The 26,215-nt window shown below is 39.0% G+C and overlaps 1 protein-coding gene across 1 annotated transcript in view; it reads right to left on the bottom strand.

The window, feature by feature from the left end:
* Nucleotides 1-493: 493 nt before the first annotated feature.
* Ifih1 (interferon induced with helicase C domain 1) overlaps nucleotides 494-26,215 on the bottom strand; it is a 47,271-nt gene continuing 21,549 nt past the window's right edge. The window contains exons 4-16 of the mRNA XM_057755775.1: nucleotides 25,886-25,990; nucleotides 19,893-20,113; nucleotides 15,149-15,359; nucleotides 13,878-14,095; nucleotides 12,471-12,587; nucleotides 10,815-10,938; nucleotides 10,053-10,313; nucleotides 9,089-9,348; nucleotides 6,929-7,078; nucleotides 4,929-5,090; nucleotides 2,599-2,789; nucleotides 1,996-2,086; nucleotides 494-1,901 (exon numbers count right to left, since the gene is read on the bottom strand). Coding sequence (XP_057611758.1) covers nucleotides 1,722-1,901; nucleotides 1,996-2,086; nucleotides 2,599-2,789; nucleotides 4,929-5,090; nucleotides 6,929-7,078; nucleotides 9,089-9,348; nucleotides 10,053-10,313; nucleotides 10,815-10,938; nucleotides 12,471-12,587; nucleotides 13,878-14,095; nucleotides 15,149-15,359; nucleotides 19,893-20,113; nucleotides 25,886-25,990 — 2,291 coding nt within the window. The 3' untranslated portion in view covers nucleotides 494-1,721. The remainder of the gene's footprint in view (nucleotides 1,902-1,995; nucleotides 2,087-2,598; nucleotides 2,790-4,928; nucleotides 5,091-6,928; nucleotides 7,079-9,088; nucleotides 9,349-10,052; nucleotides 10,314-10,814; nucleotides 10,939-12,470; nucleotides 12,588-13,877; nucleotides 14,096-15,148; nucleotides 15,360-19,892; nucleotides 20,114-25,885; nucleotides 25,991-26,215) is intronic.

Genomic DNA, 26,215 nt, shown 5'->3' with positions numbered 1-26,215 from the left:
GACTAGCTGCTCTGTCCATGGACACTGGTAATCTTACATGCATTAGAACTGCTCTCAGTTCAGCCAACACTCTGTAATGAAGTCACATTCCAATATGGCATCGTGTTGCAGAAGGGAAGGCTGAGGAAGCAAACCCGACACCGCTTGATGCTACACTTAGTAAGACTGTTTACTTCATGGTACTTCCCGCTTGTCTAAGTGCTTGCCTACAGATGTGCATTATATTAGCAAAATCAGAACATACGGTATGATGGCAAAATTCTAAAATGACCCCCAAGAGTCCTTCCAAAATCATTTCAGTTCATCACGATACCCTGAATCATTTCCTTGCTTTGAGTGTGGGCATGACCTATTGGCCAAACAGAATAGATAGATGTGCCCAGAGACCCTTACCCCAAATGAGTACAGCTGTTACCAAGTTGACATGTGAGATTACCTAGCTCACCTGCCTATCAATAAGACGCCCAATTCAAAACATACTGTATTGTGTTCCTGTTACTCTAGTTAAGTAACATGAGATTCCTTAGCAGCTTTAAGAACGCCCAATTCAAAACATACTGTATTGTGTTCCTGTTACTCTAGTTAAGTAACATGAGATTCCTTAGCAGCTTTAAGAGTTTCTCCTGCTGGCCTTGAAAAAAACACATGAGATATGTTAGGGTGGGCTCCTGAAGAGGCCACAGAATAAAGCATTCCTGGGATGTGAGAGCAATTCCTAGTGGAAATGTAGCAAGAAAGCAGAAACCCTAGCCAGACAGCTGAAAGGAAGCAAATTCTGAGTGAGCACAGAAGTGGATTCTTTCTTCAAGGCCTGTGGAAGAGAAGGGTCTGCCTGAAACCTTGATTACAGTCTCGTGTGGAAACTCTTGCTAGACGTTTGACCTACACAACAGCTGCTTTAATAAATGGGTATATTTAAAATCACAAAACACAAAATGCGATACATCTTTACATAATTAAACAAATGCATCATAAACAAAAGTGACACATCTTTACACATTTAAAATAATATTCCACAGAATAAACAAATGTAATACATCTTTGCCCAGATAAAATAATATTCCACATTAATCCGTGACAGAACTGGCTGAGATTGGTATCTGGGATTCTTCTCACTTATACTCCAGTATTTTCCACAATACTGTAACACTCTACACTAATGAGCATTATTGGTAGATTTTCTTCATCCCTATTGTTTTAGTTACTTTTTTTCCCATTGTGATAACACGCCCTGACCAATGCAATGTGGGCAGGAAGGATTTCTTGTAGCGCCCAGTGTGAGGTTATAATCTATTCCTGTGGGGATGTCACAGCAGCAGGAGCTTGGGGTAGCTTGTCATATTGCATTCCACAGTCAAGAAGCCGAATTATGAGTGAAAATGCAGGCTCAGTTAGTTTTCTCAGTTTTATACAGTCCAGGGCCCAAGCCTGGAGAATGCGACCATCCGCAGTGAACAGTTCTTCCTAACTTAATCAAGTTAAGACAGTCCCTTAAAGGCAACCCCAGAAGCCCATCTCCCAGGTGATGACAATTTAGATTAACAATTACATTTATGACCAGTAAGGAGTATGCATTGTGTTCTTTCTTTACACAAGTTAAAACAAAAACAAAACGATCATTTATATATTCTTGTATTAGCTCAGTGGTGTAATGACAACATCAATCAAAATCATACTAAATTTTGAGTTGGCAACATTGTAAACTAATCATGAATCAAGAGCTAGTCTTCATCACTATACAGGCAATATTCTGAGCAATCAAGAGCAGGAAATCTGATAGGCAATTCCACCCACTTCTTATACTGTTTCTTTGACGAGTCATTTTTGAAATCCACTACAAAATTCCTTATTTTGAGACAAGGCAAATCTAAACCTTTGTGGACCATCATGGTTCCCCAAGCCTAGAAAACAAGAGAGAAAGGAGAAATCAAATGCCCATTCAATTTAACATTTCTTTTGGCCAAAGTACAACGGAACCCACTAGAGTTCGCTCACCTGGCCACATTTGCAGATAATCTCTCCATTTGTTTGATAATCGGCAAACTTCTTTTGCAGTGCTTTGTTTTCTCTAACAATGTAGAGTCTCCTAAAACAGTCCCAGAGGAAGGAGCATCAGTGAGACTTGACAAAATGACAGTATGCAATCACGGGTTCATCATGTGGGACTTAATCACCCAACATGTCTGGGTTATCTTGTATCTTGTTCTTTCTCGTCTGCTCCCCAGGATTTTTGTGACAAACTAGATGGATGTCCCCATCCTACACCTTCCTCCCAAGTGTCACACTGACCCTGGGTCTCCTTTGAGGTCCACTGTTATTTTAACTTTTAAATCATTCAGAATAATTGAGAACAGATACGGACATCTGCAAGTTAAGTGCCTTGTGTCAAAAGGGCTTTGTGTCTTAGCTTGACTCCCTGTCTCAAGGGAGATTACTTACAAAACAGACTCAAGAGATCAGATTATGTGAGAGGGACTAGAAAAGGGAAAATTGTGAAAAGAAAGGAAATCTCACCCTCACTGTGTAAGCAGAATGATTACAATGGCATGAACCTCACCTCTGCTAAAAAAATCTAGACCTGGGTCTTGCCGCACTCACTTGAATTCCGGTGTCATGTTGACATGATGCATCTTCTCAATCACGTGGATGTCTTCTCCCGAGCAGACAAGCATACTACAATTTTTGCAGAGTAGAGTTATTAATGATGGATTGTTATTGTAATGCTTTGCAATACTTCTTTTGATTTTCATTTTCTTTTCCAAGATACTTTGTACCTGTAACTTCAAAATCTGTGTGGAGACAAGAATAGTGAATTAAATATTTCTTCATAGTTTTATGGAAACGAACGAGCTAAAACTCACATTATCTTAGATGGTACTCTAAAAGATAGAAACGAAGAGACAACAGCACCAGATGAATCTAGTATACAGTCTTCTACTGTAGTCAATGTCTACCTAAGTCCAAATACAATGGAAGGAAGAAGTGAAAGGTGTTGGGTCAAGTAGTGTGCGATGTTTGGGTTCATTCTAGATGTTTGACATGATTTTAACTTTGCAATAAGACTGACATTTTATGACATACAAAACAGACTTTGTCTTTTGTGTCAACTCTCACTTTCTATTCGTGGTTGCCTACACACTGCTGACAGGGCATTTAGAACTGGGAGAGTAGAGTTGCTCTCTCAGTAACTGGTAAGCAGCAATTCTTTCTGGGAGTCTTGAGTGTAACAACACCATACATAGTCCACTTCATTGCTGTTGTCTCTCTTCCATCCACCGGAAATGAGGGCTGATCTCTTGCTCAAGGGACACCGAGAAAGGCAGTCCATTCTCGAGGCCCTAGATGGATCATTTGTCATGATCGGAATATTGCTGGCACCTCTGTATTCATGCGTGAATTGAACCCACAAAGTCTTGTGTTAATAATAGTATTAGGGGAAGTGAAACGTAATCTAGTTGTGTGCTTAGAAATGGGGCCCTTGAGCAAAGATTATCTTGGATTAGGAGTTAGGGGTGGAAGCCATAGAACTGAATTATGGTGGCTTTGTGAGGACAGAGAGGACACACAGAAGTTGAGAAACATATACATTCCTGCCGTGTGTGATAACAGATCAGGGGGTGAGGGCTTACAGAACCCTCCCTGTTCTTAGACCTTATGGCTTTAACTCTGAGTCAAATTCATAAACCTTTTTATATTATAAATCAGTGTACCTCAGGTATTTCTTAAAGTAATTAAAGGCTAACTAGTACATTGTTTTAGTCTACGGATTGGGAGACTCTGACCTGTGAACTATAGAGTGTCTTAGAATCCACCTAAATAACTTAGTCTTAAAGCATCAGCTTTTATAAGAATCTCACTAAGTCATTGCCTTTAATCATAAATATGAGGGAATAACTTTATTGTAGGATCATTTAGTGAAAAAAATGTTTGGTTTACTTTATATTTAAGAGGTTTTAAAATGTAAGTTTGTATGAAAACCTGGCCAGGAAACCTTGGATTTGGTTACATACTTTGCACACCAATTTGAAAGCACCCCTCCCTAAAACTCTATTTAGGGGAGAGCCAATTCTAATGTTAAGAAACTAACATTCACACCCATATGCAAGGGTGTGAATTTTCTTCTAAATGGATTGTTTGCTATTATAGGAGTTACAGTCTTTACTTCAGTGGTATGAAAGTTTCCTGAAATATTGTATAAATATATTCTTTTTTCCCCATTGCGTGCCTTTGCCCAATTCAAATAACTGTTAGTAAACTGAGATTCAGCTATATGACACATTACGTACATTTTAATCATTCAGAACCATGCAGTCATTCTTGTGCCTCAGCCTTCTGAATGCTGTGATTACAGACATGAGCCACCAAGCCTGGCTACACAATCCTATCCTAAGGCCATAGTGCTCACTGGTGTATGCTATGCACAACACTGCAAAATTTGTGTTTATCGTTTGTCTCCCCCCATCCTCACCAAGTGCACACTAGAATCTCTACTACATATAGCAAGGTTATTATGTTTTATTTGGCACCGTGGTCTCTGTTTCTAGAATACTGCCTGGCAGACAATAGTCATTTTATAAGCATTTCTGTAATAAAGACACTGTATTTGTATATACGGATTGGATCAAACTGATACTACCAGGTAGGTTTGAATGAGTGAGTTTCACAAGTCTTTCTGGAAAAGGGCAGCCTAAATTTATATTACCAAAGTTGGTGTTTGGTTTCCCTGCAATGAACAAAATTCCCCCATTTCCTGCCCCCCCATAGATCTTGGGGCTTTGTGTGAATCTGGACTAAGAACAAATCTTCAGACAGGAGCTGGTAACTCAGCACAATTTCTGTCTGGAGAAGTAGCCACACAGACATCAGTGGCCACCAAACGTAGCCATTTTCAGATGAAAACTAAACTCAACAGTGGCCAAGGACAATACCTCATGCGCATACTCCTCTGGTTTCATATTCTGAACACGGTTTATAGCTTTATACATCATCTTCTCTCGGAAATCATTAACAATCTCACGTTCAGTAACTCCTGAGCCACTGCTGGTGACCAGGACATAAGTGCTTTCGTCGGCTCTGGCTCGACCGCGGGCCTGAGAACATCAACAAAGAAAAAAAAATGATGTGTTTTGCTATGAGCTGTTCTTGGGAAGATAGTCTTTGTGGGTATCAAGCCCTCAAATGATCTCTCCATTCTCAGTAGAGGTAGTTATTACCCATGGCTTGTAGATAAACTTTTTCAAACTTAAATGTCCTTTAATGCAATGTTCTAGAATGATTTTTGGCAACTCTTAGAAGCCAAAATAATACACCACCCATATAGCTCTGCTGCACCCTGAGCAACTGTTATAAACCACGGAAACCCTTAGCAGTGGCTTGGACCAGTGAAGCCATCTATTTGAAAGGAGGAAGGATGAGGACAAGGTGCATTTCTGGCCTTGGCACCAGGGCTTTTGAGCACACAGAACTGTTCCTGGCAACCTACTTTGAACTTTACACATTTCTGCAGGAAAATATGCATATAAAAAGAGACCAAATTTTTTGTTCTAAAATTTTCATTTGTGTAAACAACAAAATATGACAATATCCACTCCCCATTTGCCCTCCCCAACATGCATATTCATGTCCTCTTCCTGAGTTTTAATGACCACTAAGGCCATTCATTTAGTGTTCCCATAAGTGCGTGGGTATCAGGCCATCCAACAGAGCATAAACAACCTAAGAGTGGAACTCACTAGATCCAATCGGTCACTGGAGTTGATATTGACACATTCTTAATAGTAGAAGCTTGGTTACCTAGCTCAAGAGCTTAGCTGTCAACTATAATACTATTCCTGAGCAAACTGCCTTGATATTATAGTCAGAAACCTCTGACTTACAGATCACTTCCTGAAAAAATCTAACTGATCAATGACATCCATCTTCAATAACTTGTCATGAAATAAAGCCCTTTCATGTTTAAAGAATAATGTCCTGTATTTTCTTCATCTAAAGTCCTCTAAATACCATGGCATTGTTAATATAGGTGAGCAAGAGAGCTGTGAAATTTGGATGCAAACTGAGAACTATTCATTTATTTACTGACCCCACTCAAGATTTTATAGGAAACTAAATATATAGAAAAGTTGAGTGACTGAAGGAGGAAAACACAGAACTGCTGGGCTCCCTGAGGTCTGAATGGGTTACTTTGTCAGACATTTGTGAACAGTGTGGTTCAGATTCCTGATTCCACTAGGGAATCACTGATATCTTAAGACTGAGGAGACCTCTTTTGAGCCTTGTAATGGGGCCAATTTTATGCATGGTCTTGGAAAAATCTCAAGGACATAGAAATAGCAACCAAAATAGGGTTGTTTGTTAAATTATAAGAAGTTGCCATAGTAGTTCAACAAACAGCATTCATATAAAAGGCTTTGCTTGCAGTTCTTTAAGATTGGTCTTTTAGCAGAAACACAGTTGTTTACTTAAAGCTAAAGAGCGACATGGGATTTCCCTCTGTGTGCTGTGATTACCAGTGATTAATAAAGAAACTGCTTTGGATCTATAGCAAGGCAGAACTTAGCTAGGTGGGGAAAATTAAACTGAATGCTGGGAGGAAGAAGGCAGAGTCAGAGAGAAGCCATGTAGCCCCACCAGAGCCGGATGGAACTTTACCCAGTAAGCCACTGCCATGTGGCTATACACAGATTAATGGAAATGGGTTAAATCAATATATAAGAGCCAATAAGAAACTAGAGCTAATGGACCAAGCACTGTTTTAAGTAATATAGTTTCTGTGTGATTATTTTGGTTCTGAGCTGCCAGTCGGCAGGGTAACAAACAAGTGGCCTTATTACAACAGAGGTTTTGCGTTGTTTTAGTAAAAGGGAGGAATCCATATAGGCACACAGGACTGAGAAGGAACATACTAGGTACAGATCTCTGAGCATACCTGGACCATGGCTATTTCATTAGTGACGAGGCCATAGCGAATAACGATATTGCATTCTTTGATATCCAGTCCTTCCTCTGCCACTGTGGTAGCGATAAGCAGATTTATTTTTCCAGTGCGAAATTTACTAATGACTTCTTTTTGTTCATTCTGTAGAAACATTTTAATAAATTAAATTTTGTGATGTTAAACACATTCAGATCTTCTAATTAGGAGAAGAAATCATAAATTGCAACTGGTCAGTGCAAATCAGAGGATTAGATCATGTGTGGATTTGTCGCCATCTGTTTTGGGCAATGAACAAAGACATAATGGTGAGACAACATTTGATTTCCAATCTGGGATTACCGCACAATAACAAAAATATTTCCATCCTGCAGTCTGGAGGTGGGAAGAGCATTCTTTATGCCAAGGAAATAAATTGATGGGCGATTTGGGAGGAAGAAAAGGGAAAGAGGTGTTGCTGGCTCAGAAAAGGCTTGGCAGGGACAAGCTAAAATAGGGTTTACCTTTCAGTACGTCAACCCCAAAGTCTGAGATTTAGGGATTTAAAAAAAAAATCACTGAACCATTTATATCAGTTTTGGGACACAGAAAATTTCCCATGTATATTGCAGTTGGTCACTTTAAGGATCACCCAGGAAAAAACAAACACAAAAACCTACAGAACAGTCCAGAAAGGAAATAGGAAAAAGTCAAAGTGCCGGGTCAAAGTCAAAGTCTCCAGGGAGGGGAGCTGGAACAGTGGGTAGCAGCGCTATTCTTTAATTTTACTTTGAGGAAGATTTAACTTTAACCAGGGTAAATATAAGGCCTAGTTAAAAGACAATGGAAATTAAAAGCAGATGACTATATGACTGCAGCCTAATCAACATGAGTATTTTTTTAAATGTGAACTTTGAAAGTTAATATAAGTCAATTGAAATCCAACCTCTGGCCTTGGCATTAGAGAAACAAAATAAGTCCCGTCTGATGTGGACAGTCGGTGGTGTTCATTACCTCACAGCTCTCATCAAAGCTGCTAGCCTCTGGCATCAGCGTACGCTTCTATCCTCATAAACTAAACAACATTAACCTTCTAGACCAAGTGTGTGCTCTCTTATGCCCTTTCTTCTTAAAAGGCAACGTGAATTTTTATTTGTCTCATCACTGTGGAAGAACATGATAGAAACGTCCCTGACAAATCTTTGCATCTTCTACCTTCTTCCTTCACACCCATTGATAAAAAAAAAAAAAAAAAAAAAAAAAAAAAAATCATGTCTTTGATTTTAGCATACAGCTGTGCCTTCATTTCAAAGAGTACTTAAATACAAAATTCCAGGCTCAGGGCTTTAAGCCCACAGATCAAGTATGTGCCTAACTGTTATCAGGATGGATGAGTCCACTCCAGTTCACAAGGTGAGACCGCAGGGCTGGCATCCCCTAGATTTAAATCAGCTACCACCAGGGAGTGCACAGGTAGTGAGTGTCAGGGTGGGAAATTTCAAGTTTTCTTCTCTTAAACACTAAGTGGATTTGGTTTGCGCCACTGTGTGAAACAGTGATGGCCTATCACAGAACTGAAGCATCTCCTCCCCAAGCCAGACCCAAGGGAAAGTTAGCTTTCCAAAGAATATTTAAACAGGTAAAACGATTTTTTACACACAAAAACCATTTACAAGCATCTTTTTTTTTCTCTCAGAAATGGTTTTTACTGTGCACATAATAAATAATATCATCTTAAGAGTCTGGTAAAGGAGCAGAAGCCTTCTCAAAACGCTGTTCCTAACACAGCCAATACGTTAATTCCTCCAGGTTCTAATAGGCTTTATTTAACAAATATTTGCTGTACAGTTTTGGTTGTAACCCACACATCCTGTGCAGCTTCGAATTCCCACTTGACTTTATATTGTGAATATCCCTTTGCAATGTTGTTAAGGTAAAAGTTACTCATCTTTACAAGAGGCACCAAAGTTCAAAAATGCTCCTAAGTATGCAAAAAGAAAAGGGAATTTTAAGATGACACTTAACTCATCGAGCCCAGCGAACAGTCTACCATAAATTCAAAAATTAAGAGACTTCTGGGATTATGTTTGAGATGGCGAAACGATTGAGAAGTATCGCAAGCAATTAGAAAGGACTAGTTGAAGGGTAAGAAACGACTCCAAGAAGTTGCTGCACCTGCGTCATGGGCTTGACTTCACTGCTGTGTCCTGCTCCGATTAGATGATGCGCTTTGATGCCGACTTCTGCGAGCTTTTCATTTTCCGTAATCCACTGGGAAAGGGCATAGGTGCTCTGCCGCGTTTTTGTGAAAATAATTCCTCGAGATGATTCCTCAGACTTTGTAAATTGCTCCAATATAGTGTTTCTTAATTTAATGAGTTTTTCATTTTCATATTTTGGGTTTTCAGCAAGTTTTTTCAACATTTTCTTGTTATCTTTAAAAATAATTATTAATGTAATTAGCATGATGTAGCTACCCCACTAAGCGTGCGTGTGTGCGCTCACACACACACACACACAACCTATTATGTACCATACATATGTCCAATTTCTATTGGTTAGTTCAAGAAGAAATTGACTTTAAAACTATTAAAAATAAAATTAGCTTGCAATCGTAAGTTAAATAAAAAATTTAGGGGGTGGTGCATACTTTTAAGGTGGTATACACACCTTTAATCCCAGAACTTGGGAGGCAGATACAGGTGGATTTCTGTGAGTTCGAGACCAGCCTGGTCTACAGTACAAGTCCCAGACGGGATCCAAAGCTACAGAGAAACCCTTTCTTGAGTCTTGAAAAACAAACAAACAAAAAAAATAATCACACTGTCAGTTATTACATAATGATTCCCTAAGACAGGACTCATCTGTAGGTGATCTTCTTGTGATATATTTAATGTTCAGACTTGTTAATTAATTAATTGCAATGGTCTGGACAATAAAAGCTGGTCAGTCAAATGGTTAATTATGATCACACAATTAAAAGTTAACCTGTGGTATCAATTATAAATCACAGTCTTCATGAAATTCTTTTTGTTTTAAGATGAATTTTGAAGGCATTCTGTAAAACTCAAAGAGAGCAGTGGGTCTCTGTCTAGAGGTCAGGGCAGGAACCTGGGCTTTGTGTTACACTGAGTCTTACCAAAGAATAAATTCATGAGAAATTTATCTGTTTCGTCCAGCTTCAGAGGTTTCTTTACATCATCATTGCTGCTGGCATCGTCCCCGCTTTCATCATCGTCCTCTAGGGCTGCGAGCTTCTTTTCTTTCTCATCGCTGTAGAAAGTTTCCAGGTGACTGTATGCGTCAATCATCCGGATCGTGTCATTGATTTGTAGGGCTTCGTTGTACTTCCTCAAGTGCTCTGCACAGACACGGTCTTTGCGGTTTCCATCTTTAGCAGCTGTGGAAGAAAACAACTCTGTGGAGTGAGGCAAAAGGGCAGAGAACCATCCTACAACTGTGTTGTGAACTTGAATTGGTTGTGGCTCAGAAGCCAATGCACTGCGGTGTTAGGATGAGCAAGGCTCCATATGTGCCACGGGCTCTAAAGAGGCTGGTTGTCAATGCCAACGCTTGCTGCTTGAGCTCAGTATGAGCGGGATCGTGGACCTGAACCATGGCTGAACAGCTTAGAAAAACACGTCAGTAAAATTGCCTTTGGAGACAGAGCTGTTGATAGCTGCCTTAATACTTTATATATAATAAATGAAAGTGAAAAATGGGTGAATTGACACCTCTTCCCTCAGATGAGGAGTTAGAACATGTGCGGGCTTGCCCTACACACAAAACAGAAATTCTACTCGATGTTCCATTTGCTTTCAGATGGTTTCTGAGTCTGAGAACATCATCTAAAATCTTGGTGTAAACAAGGAAAAAACTGTTAGATCAAGATCCAGATTACCTTTATTTTCCATCCGAATGGCCCACTGCTCATAAGGCTGGGTTCCAAAATCTGACATTGGATTCATTTGGCAGTAAGTTTGGATGCTGGTCATAATTTCTATAAGTTTCTCTTTAAATGGATTCTAAAAACAATTATACAAATATTACTAAAGTTGTTTGAAATGGCATTGTCTTTGTTAAAATAATTTACATATTATAATTGATTCGAAATCATTAATCAGACAATGTAACAGAATAACCAGTGACCACTTCTTTGTACGCTGTGTTTGGTTTTTACCATTTTGCTTCTACCATCAGGACACATCAATCCTGACACCATAAACCTCTATCATAAATTGCCCATCTAAGTTTCTTAAAAAGTCAGTATTACAAACCTTGAAAGCTAAAGGCAATTACAAATATTTATTGAGTCAATGTCACAATTACTTAGACAGTCTTTAATTGTAGTTAGGTAACATTCCTCTGTGATTATCAGGTACCACTATTCCTTCCAAAATACAAGCAATTGACATCATTTGGAAAAATCTAGGTATGAATTCAACTTGGATAAAGTTCAAAATCAATCAAGACGAATAGTTTCCCTTAGCATGTAGACTGGAGAAAGAAGGAGTTTAGAGGGCCTTGTAACGTACTGTCTCATTATCTAAATTTTTCTACATAAGTATGGTCAATTTATGAAAATCCACGGGCACATTTTGTGCTTTTCTCCACGCATCGAACTTTTCTAAAGAGTAATTTTAAAAGTTAAGTAAAAGAAGAATGGCAATTCTTCTCAAAGAATATTCAGGGATATGTTTTTGGATGATCATGACGAGAAACATGAACTTGAGTTTATCAGGTAAACACCGGTGACAAGAATTGAAAGCGCGGGTACAGTGTAATCAACACGCCAGCATAGTTCTGTTTCCAAATGAAAATGGGCACATTGTAGAGGCTGGCACTGGTCACTAGCACTGGCCTGGTGCCTAAAGCACTGCAAGCATTAACCCACAGATATCCCATCATTTAGTCCCGTAGGCTTAGGAGGGGACTTCTCAATGGGACTAAACTTATTATTGATAGCTAAGATTTATCAAGTCTTCAATTCTATGAAAAAAGAATTGGAATAACCTATTAAATGTAACATCCATATTGGCTATAAGCTATTTTTTTTAAATTAGTGAAAATATTCATCAGAAAAGCATCGGTACATTAAATATTTTACTTTCTCACAATCAGTGTTTTCCAAGGAAAGAAAATATACAAATGAGAATATCTATTGTCACAACCAACTGCAACAGAATGGCTCCCTGGAATGTCAAAAAAAAAAAAAAACAATCTTGCAAAGCATCAAGTCAGTAAGAGGGCATGAACTGCTACAGCCCCTCTAATTTAACCATCCCATGCTCCTCGGCCCAATGCTCCCCCTCCTCCAAGAATCGCATGTAGTCAAATCCTGAATTATGCTTCATCTAAGACAGAAGGAGGAGGATGGTGAGGACAATTCCTAGTAGTGTTGCTGCCTTTTATCAGTTTTTAAAAGTATAAAATGATGACTGCTTCGATAAAAATGTTAAATGCAACTACTCAGTTGGTGGACGTAAAAGAGCCCCGGCCATCTTTAAACTGAATATGGCATTTCCAGACAAACACATATGAACTGTTTGGAACTTACTTCTCTGGTGTCATCAGCAATCACAAACTTCTTGCATGGTTCCTTTATTTGGTGTTTAAGTTGATCAAGATTCTCTTTCACTGTTTTAATGGTAAAGGCATCAAGATTGGCACATATCTGGAAAAGAGACACTTTAAGTATTCTTTTCTTACAGCTGAATGTATAGTTTTATGTCAACAAAGTGTAATATGAAGCTTTTTGCACAAATATGTAGTATAACATTCCATTGAAGTAAAATGGCGCACTATATTAGATGTAACATTGTAGCAATGCCTACTATGGATGTATTCAACCAATTATCAAGAATATTTGTTCTGCTGTCTTCTAAAAGTGTGTTCTAATTCTAGAAAAAGCTGTCATTTAAATTCTATTTCGTAGCTTAGGAAATAGAACGATTTATGCAAATTAGCAGGATAGTTTTGTGGCAGCTGCTATCTGTCTGTATCAGGCTGCCACATTCATGGTCACGCTCTTGTCCATGCATCTCCACTCTTTTCTACATATGAAGACGGCACAAAGGGAGGGGCTGCCTTCTTCTTGGTGCCTAGATCATAGGCAGCAGTTAGGCCTTTACTTCAGTAATAAGGTATATCCTGGAGACAATCCTTTTCTAAATTTTTTTTTACTTTAGCAGTTTCCACTGAATTCCACCTCCAATGAGAGGCTCCTTAGTCCCCTGATGGTCTAACCTGAGGTCAATAGCAGCACTGTAAATAGCACCCTTATTTAGGGAAGTTGATGGGTGCATCTTTAATAAAAGATCCTCATATTCCTATTTCCCACCCCCCCCCACCTCCCATCCCCAAACCCTTATTGAAGGGACAGGGTCTCACTCAGCAGCACGAGCTGGCCTGGAACTCGCTGCAAACTCCCAGCAATCTGCTTGGCTCTGCTTCCCAAGTGCCAGGATTAAAGGCAAGAACCACTACATTTGCATCTTTTATCTCTTCGTGTGAGTAACCCATATCCTAGACTGACACATAGTGGAAAAAGACACAAAAAGCTTGCTGCTTTGAAAGTCACGGTGGAACAAGTCATCAGCAAGGAAAACTATCGGCATGTGTGGTTTAACTCTGTGTCTCTATCAAGAGATCATGACGCTCAAGTGTTGAAATAGCATAGCTGCAAAGGCATTCTATTCAACCCAAACTTCTCACTAATTTTGGTTGTGAGCCTAGCCTTTAATAGCTGAGCCATCTCTACAGTCCTTCTCACTAATTATATCCAGCTTATATCGTTTATGAAGGATATTGCCATGCTGTAGAAGACTGAGTAGATTTTCTAGAGGCAAAGCAAACAACCCTCAAGGAGGACGTTGGCACTTGAACTCTCAACATGTACTGAAAATCCTAAGAAGCCTAGTCACTCGACAGAGCTGGTTGGTTGTTCATAAACTCAGAGACTTACATTTAAAATATGTTTTTCAGCCTCGGCTTGCTTTTTGGCTCCTCCAACACCTGGTGAAGCTGTCAGTCCTAGGATCTGTGGCAGGGGAATTACTGGCTTGTTTTGTTTCTTGTGGGCATTGTTTTTCAACTTCTGCTTCAAATACCGCCTCATGATGTTGTTGTATACCGCCTCCTTGTTGGTATGATGGCATTCGTCAATGATAATGAGGGAAAAATCTGAACAGAAAAGGTAGAAGGTGTTCATTCAAACTGGCCTAAAACAGTAGGACAAGAGCCTTGAAGCTAAAGGAATGAGCTGCCACTGCATGTCAGTCATCCGGAAGAATACTGGTACAGCCCTACTTCAGTTTGCTGCTGTGACTTTACCCATGAATACAACTTTAGACATTATTACCATGCATGAGTACAAAACTCGTGTGGTCATCGTGACTCTGTTCCTATTAGCTATTATCCCTGTCTCAGAAAAAGATCCAGAAAGTATTAGTGAAACTCATATCTTTCTTCCAAACAAACAACAAACAAACACAAAAACAAAATCTTCCCAGGGCTCCATTTTTGTTCTTGAGCAAAATTTTAATTTTAGGCTGAGAAACTCTATTTTTATTACAGCAAGTGAAAGTATGCTATTTAGAGAGGGATGATTTTATGTTGTTTAAGGCCTGCATTTAATTATTGTAATAACTTTTACTTTTCTCGGTCTTTCTCCTAATCATTTAATTATTCCAAATAGTGTAGGCAGAATTATAGTCTTACTCTACAGTAAAGAAGGTAGTTCTAATAGGATCTATCACCACATTTAAAAATTATATATAAAATTATATATATGATGTATATTTATATTACAAGGTAATTATTCTCTCAGAGAGACATAAGCAGAATAATAGCACAAAGGAAGAGCAATTGGCTTTTCAAGGAAGGGTTTGGAGGAACTCTGGTAAGCAGTGGGCCAGTCAAAAGTTAAGTTGAAACTCTGTTTTGTGTGTGTGTGTGTGTGTGTGTGTGTGCGCGAAATAATAGTGAGTGCTTGATGCCTGAGTTAGTATCGAGAGACTTATGCAAAAGCAAGCCATCAAGTTAGACATTTTTCTGTTTTTGTTCATTTTTCCAGAAGGTAGAGCACGTCAATGAAGCCTCAAAAAATAAAAAATAACTTAGACAAACTAAGGTTAGTTTTCATCAAGTAAAAAATGATACAAGGAGCAGCCTTTGTTACTATCTTTAATATCTCTATCAGTCTTTTTTTCTAAAAATCATCACACTGCAACACACCTGACAGCTGCACACCATCATCCTCTCCACGCTCCAGATTTAGGAGGGAATTCTCCAGGATCTGAGCTGTGCTGATGATCACATCATAAGACTTGACAACCTCTGGAAACGATATCTTCAGCTGGGTATCACCACTCAATCCAATAATGCGATACCATTTCTTCAAAAATGGGTTGAACTCTTTGCGGAAAAGCTGCTCAGCTAACATTACCTTTATAAATGGGAACATACAAGAGTTTTTTTTTTTTTAAATTCAGAAGACAGAGAGAGGAAAGCAAATTGAAAGATACAGAGGCATATCAAGCAAAGGACCGTGTGTGGACTAGTAAGAGAAATGTTTACACTGAATCAGTTAATTTGATATGACCATCTATATATCATTCCATCTATCTATCCATCTGACACTAAATACCCATCGTGTTTGTATTAGATGTAGACACTACATCTAGAACACAAAGGTATTTAAGATAAGGCTGATGACTTAGAGAAACTCAGTCTAGCTGAGCACATATTCTAGAGATCATTTATCCTTAGTGCCTGGGATCCTGCTAGAAGCTATTTGACTATGAGAGTAAGAAGAGCAAGGAACGTGGGCAGTAGTGTCAACACATTTGTAGGACAATGTGCAGGATGAGAAAGAATAGACTGCCCGGATGGCTTTGATGTCTCCATGAAAACAAAGTAGCGAGAATGGGTGAGAGAGGTAGAAATTTTGCTTCCTTTCTAGTCACCCTGGTATGTTGCAATAATTGGTGACAGCAACTATTGGAACCCCAGTGCCACTTCCACATTTCAAGTCATTCAACTCCTGGACCAAAAGAAAGATGAACTCGTCTATATTATTTTTAAATTTTGTTCTCTTTTGTTTGAGAAAGGGTATTATCACAGAGTCCAGGCTGGACTTGAATTCCCTATGTAGCTTAGGATAACCTTGAACTCCTGATCCCTCTGTCTCTACCTCTTCATTGCTGGAATTACAAGCATATACCACCAAGCATGACTTGTGCTGTGTGCAGTACTGAGGGTTGATCTCTAGACTTCTTGTTTGCCAGGGAAATACCCTAACACCTGAGCTGTATGGCCAGCCCCAGTCAGGCTATCTTCAGGGTTCTTGTGGAATATTTAATTAGATAAAGATGTGTTACATTTGTTTATGCTGTGGAATATTACTTTCCCTGTGTAAAGGTGTGTTACATTTGTTTCAGCTGCATTTGTTTAACGATGCAAAAATGTGTTACAATAGTTTTGCTGTATTTGTTTAGTTATTAAAAATAAATGTTGCCGTTTAACTATGCCTGCCGACAGCACCTGATTGGTCTAATTAAGAGATGAATGGGAAGGAGAAGGATAGGTGGGGCTGGCAGGCAGAGAGAATACGTAGGAAGCAGAATCCAGGCTCAAGAGAGGAGAGGAAAAAGAAGAGAACAGAGGAGGAAAAAGAGAGAGACAGCCAGCAGCAGCCAGCCAGAAACAGAAGAAGCAGGAAACGTGGGACATACAGAAAGAAAAGGGTAAATCCCCAAGGCAAAACATAGACAAAGAGAAACAGGTTAAGTTGTAAGAGGAATAAGAGAAGGCTGAGCATTCATAACTAGTGGGAAGTCCCTGTGCCATGATTTGGAAGCTGGTTGGTGGCCCAAAAGAAAAAGCCTGCTACAGGTTCCATTCTAGGAGGATGTAAAACTGGAAGTCCGGGAGTACAGAGGGTAGCGAATAGAAAACTGGCAGGAAGAATGTCATGGCCAAGCTTCAGCACAAACACCATCAGTTTCTCACAACGATCACATTACCTGATAATTCAGTCACTGTTGGATAATCCTGAGATTCGCTCTGGGTGGCATTGACTTCCTACTGAAGGACACAGAGAAAGCCAGATGCAAGTCTGACATGGCTAATTGGGAGGTGTGTGGTCCTCTTGGAGCCTTTTCCTGAGATGTGACACAGTGCGTGCCAAGACTAATCAAGCCCAACTGCTACCCACTTCTGCTGAATCATATGGGGCTGCATCCCAGCATCGGAAGGAACCTGGGATTTATCCCTCGTGATGGTGAAGCCCTAGATAGGAAACGGAAAGTCTGGGAGCACAGGTGGTGTTTGCTTTTCTCTCTGCACTTGAAGGCTATAACTTTGGAAAGGATGGAGATGAAAGGAAAAGGTATTAGAGACTAGATTTTCTGCATTCTAGATTAAAAGTTATAAGACATTGCTATTGGGCTAAACATGAACATGCTGTCTTACTAAGTCAGAGATTTCCTGAAGAAAAAAAAATCAATAATTAAAATTGAAGTTATTTTAATTATGTTTGAGAAAAACCTTACAGTATGCAACTATGATGTAAATAGAGAGCTAGTGGCAAGACTTTTAGTAATCTCAAAGGAAACAAGAATGAGGCAGAAAAGGACTGAGTGATGCTCTCAGTGCTCATCTGTGGAGAAAAAGCCATTTGAAATGCCACGGCCTCCATGGGTATCAGACATGCATGTAGGCAAAACACTCATACGTGTAAAATAGTAAAAACTGATCTAAAAATGATCAAATAACATGAAGAATAATATGGAAAACATTGGGTGCTTGCATTGAAAGCCTGAAACTTAGTTTCAGAAAAATAAATTAAAAAGATTTTCAGCTTAGTATGTATTCAAATGAAAAGGAACCAGGGATTTTAAGCTGATAACAAGATGCAGCTAATGTTGAAGTCTGTGATGGACAAATGTCCTCGGACCCTGACTGGATCTCTACCTCATCTCCCCTTCACTCCACACTCCTAAGACTGCATCTACAGCATTTTTCCCAACTCTAAACATTGGGTCTGGGAGAACTCCAAATCTCGGGGGGCCTGGGAATTGTGTTACATGAATCATGACAGGAGGTTGCCTTTTCTTTATAAAGGGCTGTTGCAAAACCAGAGAATGCGGTTTATGCTACAGAATGACAGAGGAAAGAGTGACCATGTTTTCCACAGAATCATGTATGGAGCTCCTTGAGCAGCAGGTGTGGAAAGAACACCTGTAGTTGTTTTGAAAGATGTTAGGTATTCTTGGTACCAGGCATATCTCTGCCAAGAAAGAAGGCTACATCACAAAGGCCCCCTCAATTCTTACGATCAGTGGTCCTATGACCAGATAATGGAAATTAGGGACGAAAAAGAATGGAAAATAATAACTGAATGTTCATGGTTTGGATGAGGTGGTGAAGATAACACAGAGAGAAAAATCCAAAAGAGAATCTCTGAGATGAGAGGGAATGGGGCTGAAATGCAGAAAAGGGCAAAATTGCCCCATAGAAACAAAGGCATCGGTTTAAGAGCCTTTAAGTGCCTGGATAATAATTTAACATTATTTTTCTTCTATGGACCTAGGACTCAATCCTGTTCGATATGTGAAATATTTCACTTTATTAAGTTCCACGTAGGAAAGACATGAAAATTTAATAAGCCATTATTAAACTCTTTTTAATATGTGAGCATGTGTGTATATGTGTGTGCACACGTGCACACATGCACACATATACACACATGCAGAGTCAAATTTTAACTTCAGAACATGGAAGCTAATTTGATTTTATAGACTAGGCAAATAAAAAGCCAGAGAAGTTTATAATTTTGTCTAAGGTCAAAGTGCTGATGGTTAGAAGTATGATTTAAACGTATTATATTTGAAACGGGAACAAATGAAAGGTTTTGGGCAAATAAATACTAATGTGCCATCATCACCAACCAAAGAAAAACAAACCTATCTTCTTATAGTGTGTATAAAGCTGTAATATAAAGATGTCATGTCTCTTTGCTTTGTTCTGGGGGCACTGGGGCTCCGCCATTGAGTCCCGTGCCAGTGCTGAGAGAGCACGTGGGACTCAGAAGCTGCACGCAAGTCTATCTCAAACGTCATGATGAAAATCGCCACAGCTTGGATTCTGCATGTAGTTTTAAGTATAGTGAGGCAGCTTTCAACCAAAAGGTATGGAATAACCTAAATCTTAAAAAATACGGTCTTAAAAGTTTACCGATGTAGTTTCTGTAATTGAATTTATGGAAACAAGAAGAAAGTTACTGTTGGTCAGTAAAAGCACACTAAATTTTATTTTATAAAATAGGAAAGATTAATATCCCCAATCTATAAATGCATAAATTCTCATCTACTTAAATAAAATTCAAATAAATAAATTGTGTTTATACTGTTGATACAAAGATGGGTTTGGGGTCCTCAGAAGACATACATTTTCAGGGAAAAGTTTAATAGCATTTAATATTATATATTTGCATAAATTCTTTACCATCAATTTGCCTATTTAACTTGAAATAGACAAAATATTCACTTAATTTTCTCTTTGGCTTTCAGTCACATTCTGTATATTCTGGAAAAAGAGGATGTTTGGTTAAGCATCAGTGGTTTAAGGGACTTTAAAAGGAGGTACCTGATCCTGGATTCCAGAGACAATTTCAGGTCACACGTGCTCATATTTATTGGCCTTACACTGGGTGTTGGAAAATTTTTATACATAAGTTAGAACGATTTGATTTAATGTTGCAGATTTTTGAAAAAAAAAAAACCCTAAAAGTTAATCTTTTAAATTTCAGGTATATATACCTTAAAGTAGAAAATTAAAATAAATGGTTTATTTGACATTACACCTAATTAAACAAAATCTGTGCAATTTGTTGCTACAAATGTCATCGTCTGAAAGTTTCAGAGTAATGAAGCAAACATAAGGCTATTGAAGCCAAGGTGAGCACAGGGAGGCATACCTTATTGACAAGGACTATCACCTTCCCAGGCTCCGATGCCTGCTTCTTCTTGTCCAAGTGATCCTTAGTGATGTAAACAGCCACTCTGGTTTTCCCGCTCCCCGTGGGAAGGCAGATAATAAGGTTCTTCCCCTCCAAGGCTGGTTGGGCCACTTCCATTTGGTAAGGCCTGAGCTGCAGTTCAGGCTCAGGGGAAGCTCTTTGTGCCCCCATTCTTTCATCTGAAGGAAGGAAGCATGGAAAAAGCGATGTAAAAGAACGGGCAACGAAGAAAGAAAGGCTCTGAAGCCCGAAACTGCACACAGGTTTCCGGTGGTGTAAGTCCGTTTCCTCTGTGATCCAAGTCAACCCACGCTCTATTTTCCGTACCACTGTGTCGGCTTTCTCTTCAGGTTATGGCCTAGGTTCTCTACCCCAGATTGAATTAACAGCTTGGGGGCCCTGGGAGGAGAGGACGTGGGGAGACCAAGTGAGGGCACATTCCCTTTGGCTCTCAGAGAGGCTGCCTTCCAGGCTTGTCGGCTCCCTTTGCGCATGTACCAAGGTTTCTCAGTTCTTTGTTCAGCCACGTGTCCTCCTGGCTTCTCTTAGTCCTTCCACCTGGAAATCAAGATGAGCTGGAGAGGAAGGAGTGATCAGCTCTCATTTTCATTTTTTTTTTTAAGAAAGAAAAATAACAGCTGGAACTACTTCCTTAATTTGCTAAAATATCAGCTGGCAACTAAATGCCACAGAGAGCATACCTGCTGTCGTCTATTGGTGTCTGTGTGGCTTTAAGCGCTCAAGGCCTGCATATGAACTGGAACATCACTTGCATATAACATGCATATATGTCTTCTTACAAATGATCCCAGTTACAAATCTGATATAATATAAAAAGCTATTTTTTATTCCTTAAGAAGTAATGACAAAATATTTCTGTGTCTTCAATACAAATTTTAAAATATAGTTTCCATACACAGTTGACAGAATCTTTATATGTAGCAGTTGTCGACAAGGAGGGCTGCCTGTGTGTGTGTGTGTGTGTGTGTGTGTGTGTGTGTGTGTGTGAAAGAGAGAGAGAGACAGAGAGAGAGACAGAGAGAGAGAAAGAGAGACAGAGACAGAGAGAGAGAGACAAAGAGAGAAACAGACAGAGTGTAAGAGACAGAGTAAACAGAGAAAGAGAGAAAGAGAACACATATACACAGAGAGATTCATACAGTGAGATCAGGGACATCTTTTGTGTCTGAGGCAACTAGGTTGTATAGCATATTTAGAACACAGTGGGAAAGAATTTTCTATGCTGACCTTTAATTGATAACGTCTCCACCAAAAGATAAAACATAATTGTGTAGCTTTGAACTAAATTGTCAGGAATTTTTAAACTGTCATTTTATTACTTCTTGATAAGCAAGTCCCTATGCATTTGTTCTCCTGATACCCAAAGCAAAATATATTACAAGTATTTCCATAACATACATTTTTAAATAAAAAAAATACTGACAAGGTAAATGCTAGCTGATAGTGAAGTTATAAATGCTAAAATAACCCTACTATAACATGTCTTGGCTTAAATATATTTTGTTCAGAGGGGACCATGTTTTTCCATCTTATTAGCCGAGAGGAAAGGTTCTAAAACTGCATTGCTTACAGCATGGAATGTATTGAAGCAAACATTTTCCCAACTCGAATGTCCACCTGTGCTCTAAAGCGTCAGAAAAGATGAAACGACCGTGCTTATCAGTGATCCGCCACACAGGAGAGTCACGATCGCTCCCTTATCAATTGGGCACAATAAAACTAAGCCAACACCGTCCCATTAACTTAAAAGAACTTGCTGACAGCTCCATTTCCGCACACTGTTGGTCCTCTTTGAGTGGGTTTTAACTTGCTGAGAGAGAACGAGCTGTGCAGATAGGAAAACTCACACCAAATACCACTTAGTGAGAGCCATCTACAGAGCACGCGGGACATTTGCCGTCTAACGCGTGGATAACGACAGATGGGATACATTTAGGCTATGGACGGATCATCTGCTGAGTCATTTAATGTGATTTTTATTAACAAACAGCCGCAGAGGTCATCAGCATTTTAGATTCACTTCCCATTATCTTTCTGTAAGTTTCAGGTTTGTTTAACGATAACGCCTTGTTTCCAGCAAGTGGCTTTTATAACTAATGAAAACCTTCATGTTTCTTCTCTACCAAGAGCATTTAATACCCAAATTTTCCCCAAAGAGCTAGACTATTTATAATGAAAGGTAAAATCTAAGCAGTATATAAATCTAGACATGGAAATTTATATCAATATATTCTCTGTTAATTTTACTCTATCAAAATTTTAGTATTGATTTAAAAGCAATAAAATGTCCCATTCCTCATAGTAATTGTGTATACAGTTTTAGTAATAATTTCTCCCTTTCGTTGTTATGTTTTATATTATATCCTTTGGTAACAAAACTTATAGGAGAAACATAAGGATTTTCTAGGTCTCTTTTCTAGAAACCCAAAACCCCAGTAAAATGAATGATCTCTCGGTGTCACTGATGTGCTTATGTTAGCATTTGAAAGTGAAGTGGCCCCCAGGCTCCTGTGTTTCCTCTGCTGTGGGTAGCTCTGCTTTGGGAGGAAGCTTTCAAAGGTTGGGTCTGGGCTGAGGCAAGGGGAGCCTTTGAGAGGTCTAACCTGGACAACTTGCTTCCTGTTAGTCTGCCAAAGAATTAAGCAAATTCACTCTCTAGCTTCTAGAGTCAGGAGCTGCACTTTCTACCATGCCTGCTCCACCGTGATAGACCATATCCTCTGAACCATGGGCTGGAGTAATTCTTTCTTCCCTTAAGTTGTTTCTTGTCAAGCATATGGTTAAATGATGAGAAAAGGAACCAGTACAACATAGTAGGATTTTATTATATTTTTATAACTCAGAAGGATTAGAAGAATCAAAGGGCTATCTTATTAAAGATTTAACTCCAGAACCAAAGTTATGACTGAGCTGATCATGTGCTGCTAATTCATTCTGCAGGCACCTGTTATATACTATAACCTGCCAAACGTAATTTGCTTCTCAAAGGACTTTAATATAGGGAACTATACTGCTCATGCCTAATATATCAGACTAGATAAATAAATAATCCTATTTATTTTTGAGTCAGGACTAGGAATCCCACTGGGCAGCCCAGAAATTTGAAACAGAAAAAACAGAACGGATTCAGGAAAAAAAAAATAGAGTTGGATTCAATGTTAGAACAGCATCCAAAGAAAAATGCTGGGTTAGTGCTAAATATTCTGCTTGATTCTTGCCTGATCACATCTTCTGACACAGGCATGGAAAAATGTATCCATGTAAGCAATGAAAACAAAGGCTCATCTCCTCTGTCACCAGGAGAAAACCAGGCTGGAATCAATGAGCCACGAGCTAGTATCAAGTAAAAATGAATGTTTGGTTTTGCTTTATTTGTTCTTGGCTCTTTCTCTCTCTTATGTAATCAATATATCCCAATTATATAATCAATAGAACCCAGTTTACAATCCATTAAGACCAATTATATAATCCATAGAACCTAAATTATAATCAATTAAACCCAATAATGAAAATGCTATTAAAGACAGTGACAGGCTTTGAAGCACGTTGCATATCCCCTTTCAGATAAGAGCCAGTTGAGGATCTTTATATTTCAACATGGAAATGGTCAAAAATGAAATGAAATTGGGTTTAAATAATAATATTCCATCGGAACTACACCATGTGGCAAATTTCATTCTCACATGGGTTTTGACAGCTGAGTTATTCTTGGAGAGAAAAGGTCTGCCACTGCATGTGTTTGAAATCGGCAGAGCCTCCTTTTACCTATAGTGTGTAACCACGGGGAGAAAACGCTCCTATTGGACAAATATTAATAGACATCTTCTCTAAATAGCAGGAGGTACATCCTCCATATCAGGTCAATATGGACTGACAAAAAGTGTCACTGCTTTGAGAATCAATATATCTCTCTGAAGATGGGGGAAGAGAAATCTTGTGACCTGATTAGGCTATTTAAACTTGAAAAGCACTGGCAGTCACATTCTGCTATAGTAGGATACTTCTATGGAGATCATAAAACAACTGTCTTGGTTTTCATTGTACTGCTTATAAAGGGGGGTAGTTGAGGATGTGTGATTTACGGTGCCTTATGATGTCAGCCTCGAAGGAGAGAGCAATTTCAGCGCTTACAGTCTTAAATGGTCCAGGGTGCATTTAACCCCTCACCAATTTACCAAAAGCTTTTATTAAATGGCTTCAGCATGCACTCAGGGTCAAATTATTTCATAAATGTCATCATTTCAGAATTTTACTGCCCACTACACAAAATCCTCCTCTGCTCTTAAACACTGATCCACCTAGACCTTGAAGGGCGCCCCTGGAAAATGCACTTGCTTTTAAAAATGTATTTGCTTTTGAAAATGTATTTGCTTTTGAAAAGGAGGCTGTGCTCAGATTTATCATGTCTTTCATGCCATATTGAAGACCAAAAATCAGCAAATACATTTTCTGACAGCTCTAAGTAGGCAAAATGCCCTGCAAATAGAGGATGGGTTTTAGATATTTACTGAATGAATAAATATTGTTGAAAAGCCATTCCTTAGACAAATACAAATTAGGATAGGGCACGGCAGCTTAAAACAACCCATATGGACCGTAACCATCAGCTAGAGTATATTTAGAGTTCTAGCATCAGTGACATGCACTAGACGTGGCAAGTATTAAATTTAACTATTTCATAACAAAGACAGAAAACCCAATTTGACTCCTGTGGGGAACTTAACACTGACCTCACTAAACAGAAAATGAACTGACCCTCTTTTATGACAAAGTCATGGCTGACATTTGGTGAGCTGGTTTTCCTCAAGTTAACTTATAAAGATTGCAGTAGTGTAGCTGGGAGAGGAAGGAAAAAAAGACATGCATAAATAGAAGCATGGTGTAGTTTGACTTCAAAAGCATTTAAGGCAGATACCCATGCTTATCCAAACCCTTTTTCCCGTTGTCTATATTTCTATAAATCTTACAATGCGGAGCAATATGAACCACACAGTACTTTCTAAGTAGAAACGACCCAATCACAAAAAATAAGCTAATTTATTTCTTAATTTGTCAATTTTCCCTTGGTCCCAAACTGGCTCATTGCCAAGTAGTTTTATTTATTAATTCTTGCAATGCATCTTTTCAAACTTTGAGACAAATACAGAAAGGTGGACAGCAGACACCAGTAACTCCTCAGCCACAGTTGAAAGATGGTCACCCTCCAACGCCTTATAATCACACATTCAAGAGAGAGCACGGGATAATTTGGATCAGTCAAACTGACAAGTTAGGAAGTCTAATAAGGGGAGGCCCTGATAAAGTGGGAGGCACTGGAAGCAGGCATTCTCGCTTCCTGCAGGAGCGAGAGGCAGCCAATATGGAGAACAGTATGGGAGATACCTAGTCCAGTTTTCATTTAGAGATCAAAACACCGCCTATGCTCTGCGGCGATTGCAGCCGAGTCAGAACTAACTTAGCTCTATGTGTGATTGCAAGATTCTTGTTTTCAGAGGCACTCTACTTATTATCTGCAGTCACATTGCACCTGTGGGAAGGATTAATTTTCTGCCTTAGAACATTTTAAAATAATAATAATAAAAATAACCGGAGAAGGGGTAAATAAACCAAAGAGTACAAAGAAGTTAAGCACAGTTAAATTAGCTGAAACAGATCTCATGAAAGGAGAGAGGACATAATTCTATGAACCATGGCTTATGCCTGACCAAAAAGACATCTACTAGATCAAAATTAAGGTTTCCTTGTAAGACTTGAGCAAGTTATACTGTAAAAGAAAGTCAATGGCAAAGTTCCAGCCTGACTCGCTGTTGAAAACAAAATTGTTTTAATTGCATCAGTCCATTAGGGAGGCTATGAACAGCCCCCGTGCATCCCACTATATGGTGTCTTATTTCACACTTTCCCAGGTTTGCACAACACTGAGGCAGTACCTGAATCTCTTCCCATGATGCCTGAATCACTGCCCATGTTGCTGTTATGTCCAAGACTTTCATCTAAGCAGCTGACACTTCCTTCTGCCAAACTTGTGTCTGATTCTGTAAAGGAAAACATTTTAAAATATTTAAAAAATATTTCTGAGAATAAACGTATTTTCGCTGCACACCTCCACAGCACACAGCACATACAGTTCAATGCAAGGAGGGAAGGCACACCCAAGCAAGTATGAATCAAAGGTAAGAGTTTCACACGGGCTACACTGAAAACATTCCACTACGGATGAGCAGCTGCCGGGAATGACTCAAATCCGCAAAAACTACCTA

Source organism: Chionomys nivalis, chromosome 22 (genome assembly GCF_950005125.1).
Source record: "Chionomys nivalis chromosome 22, mChiNiv1.1, whole genome shotgun sequence".
NCBI lineage: Eukaryota > Metazoa > Chordata > Mammalia > Rodentia > Cricetidae > Chionomys > Chionomys nivalis.
This window is presented reverse-complemented; position numbering and strand designations above follow the sequence as displayed.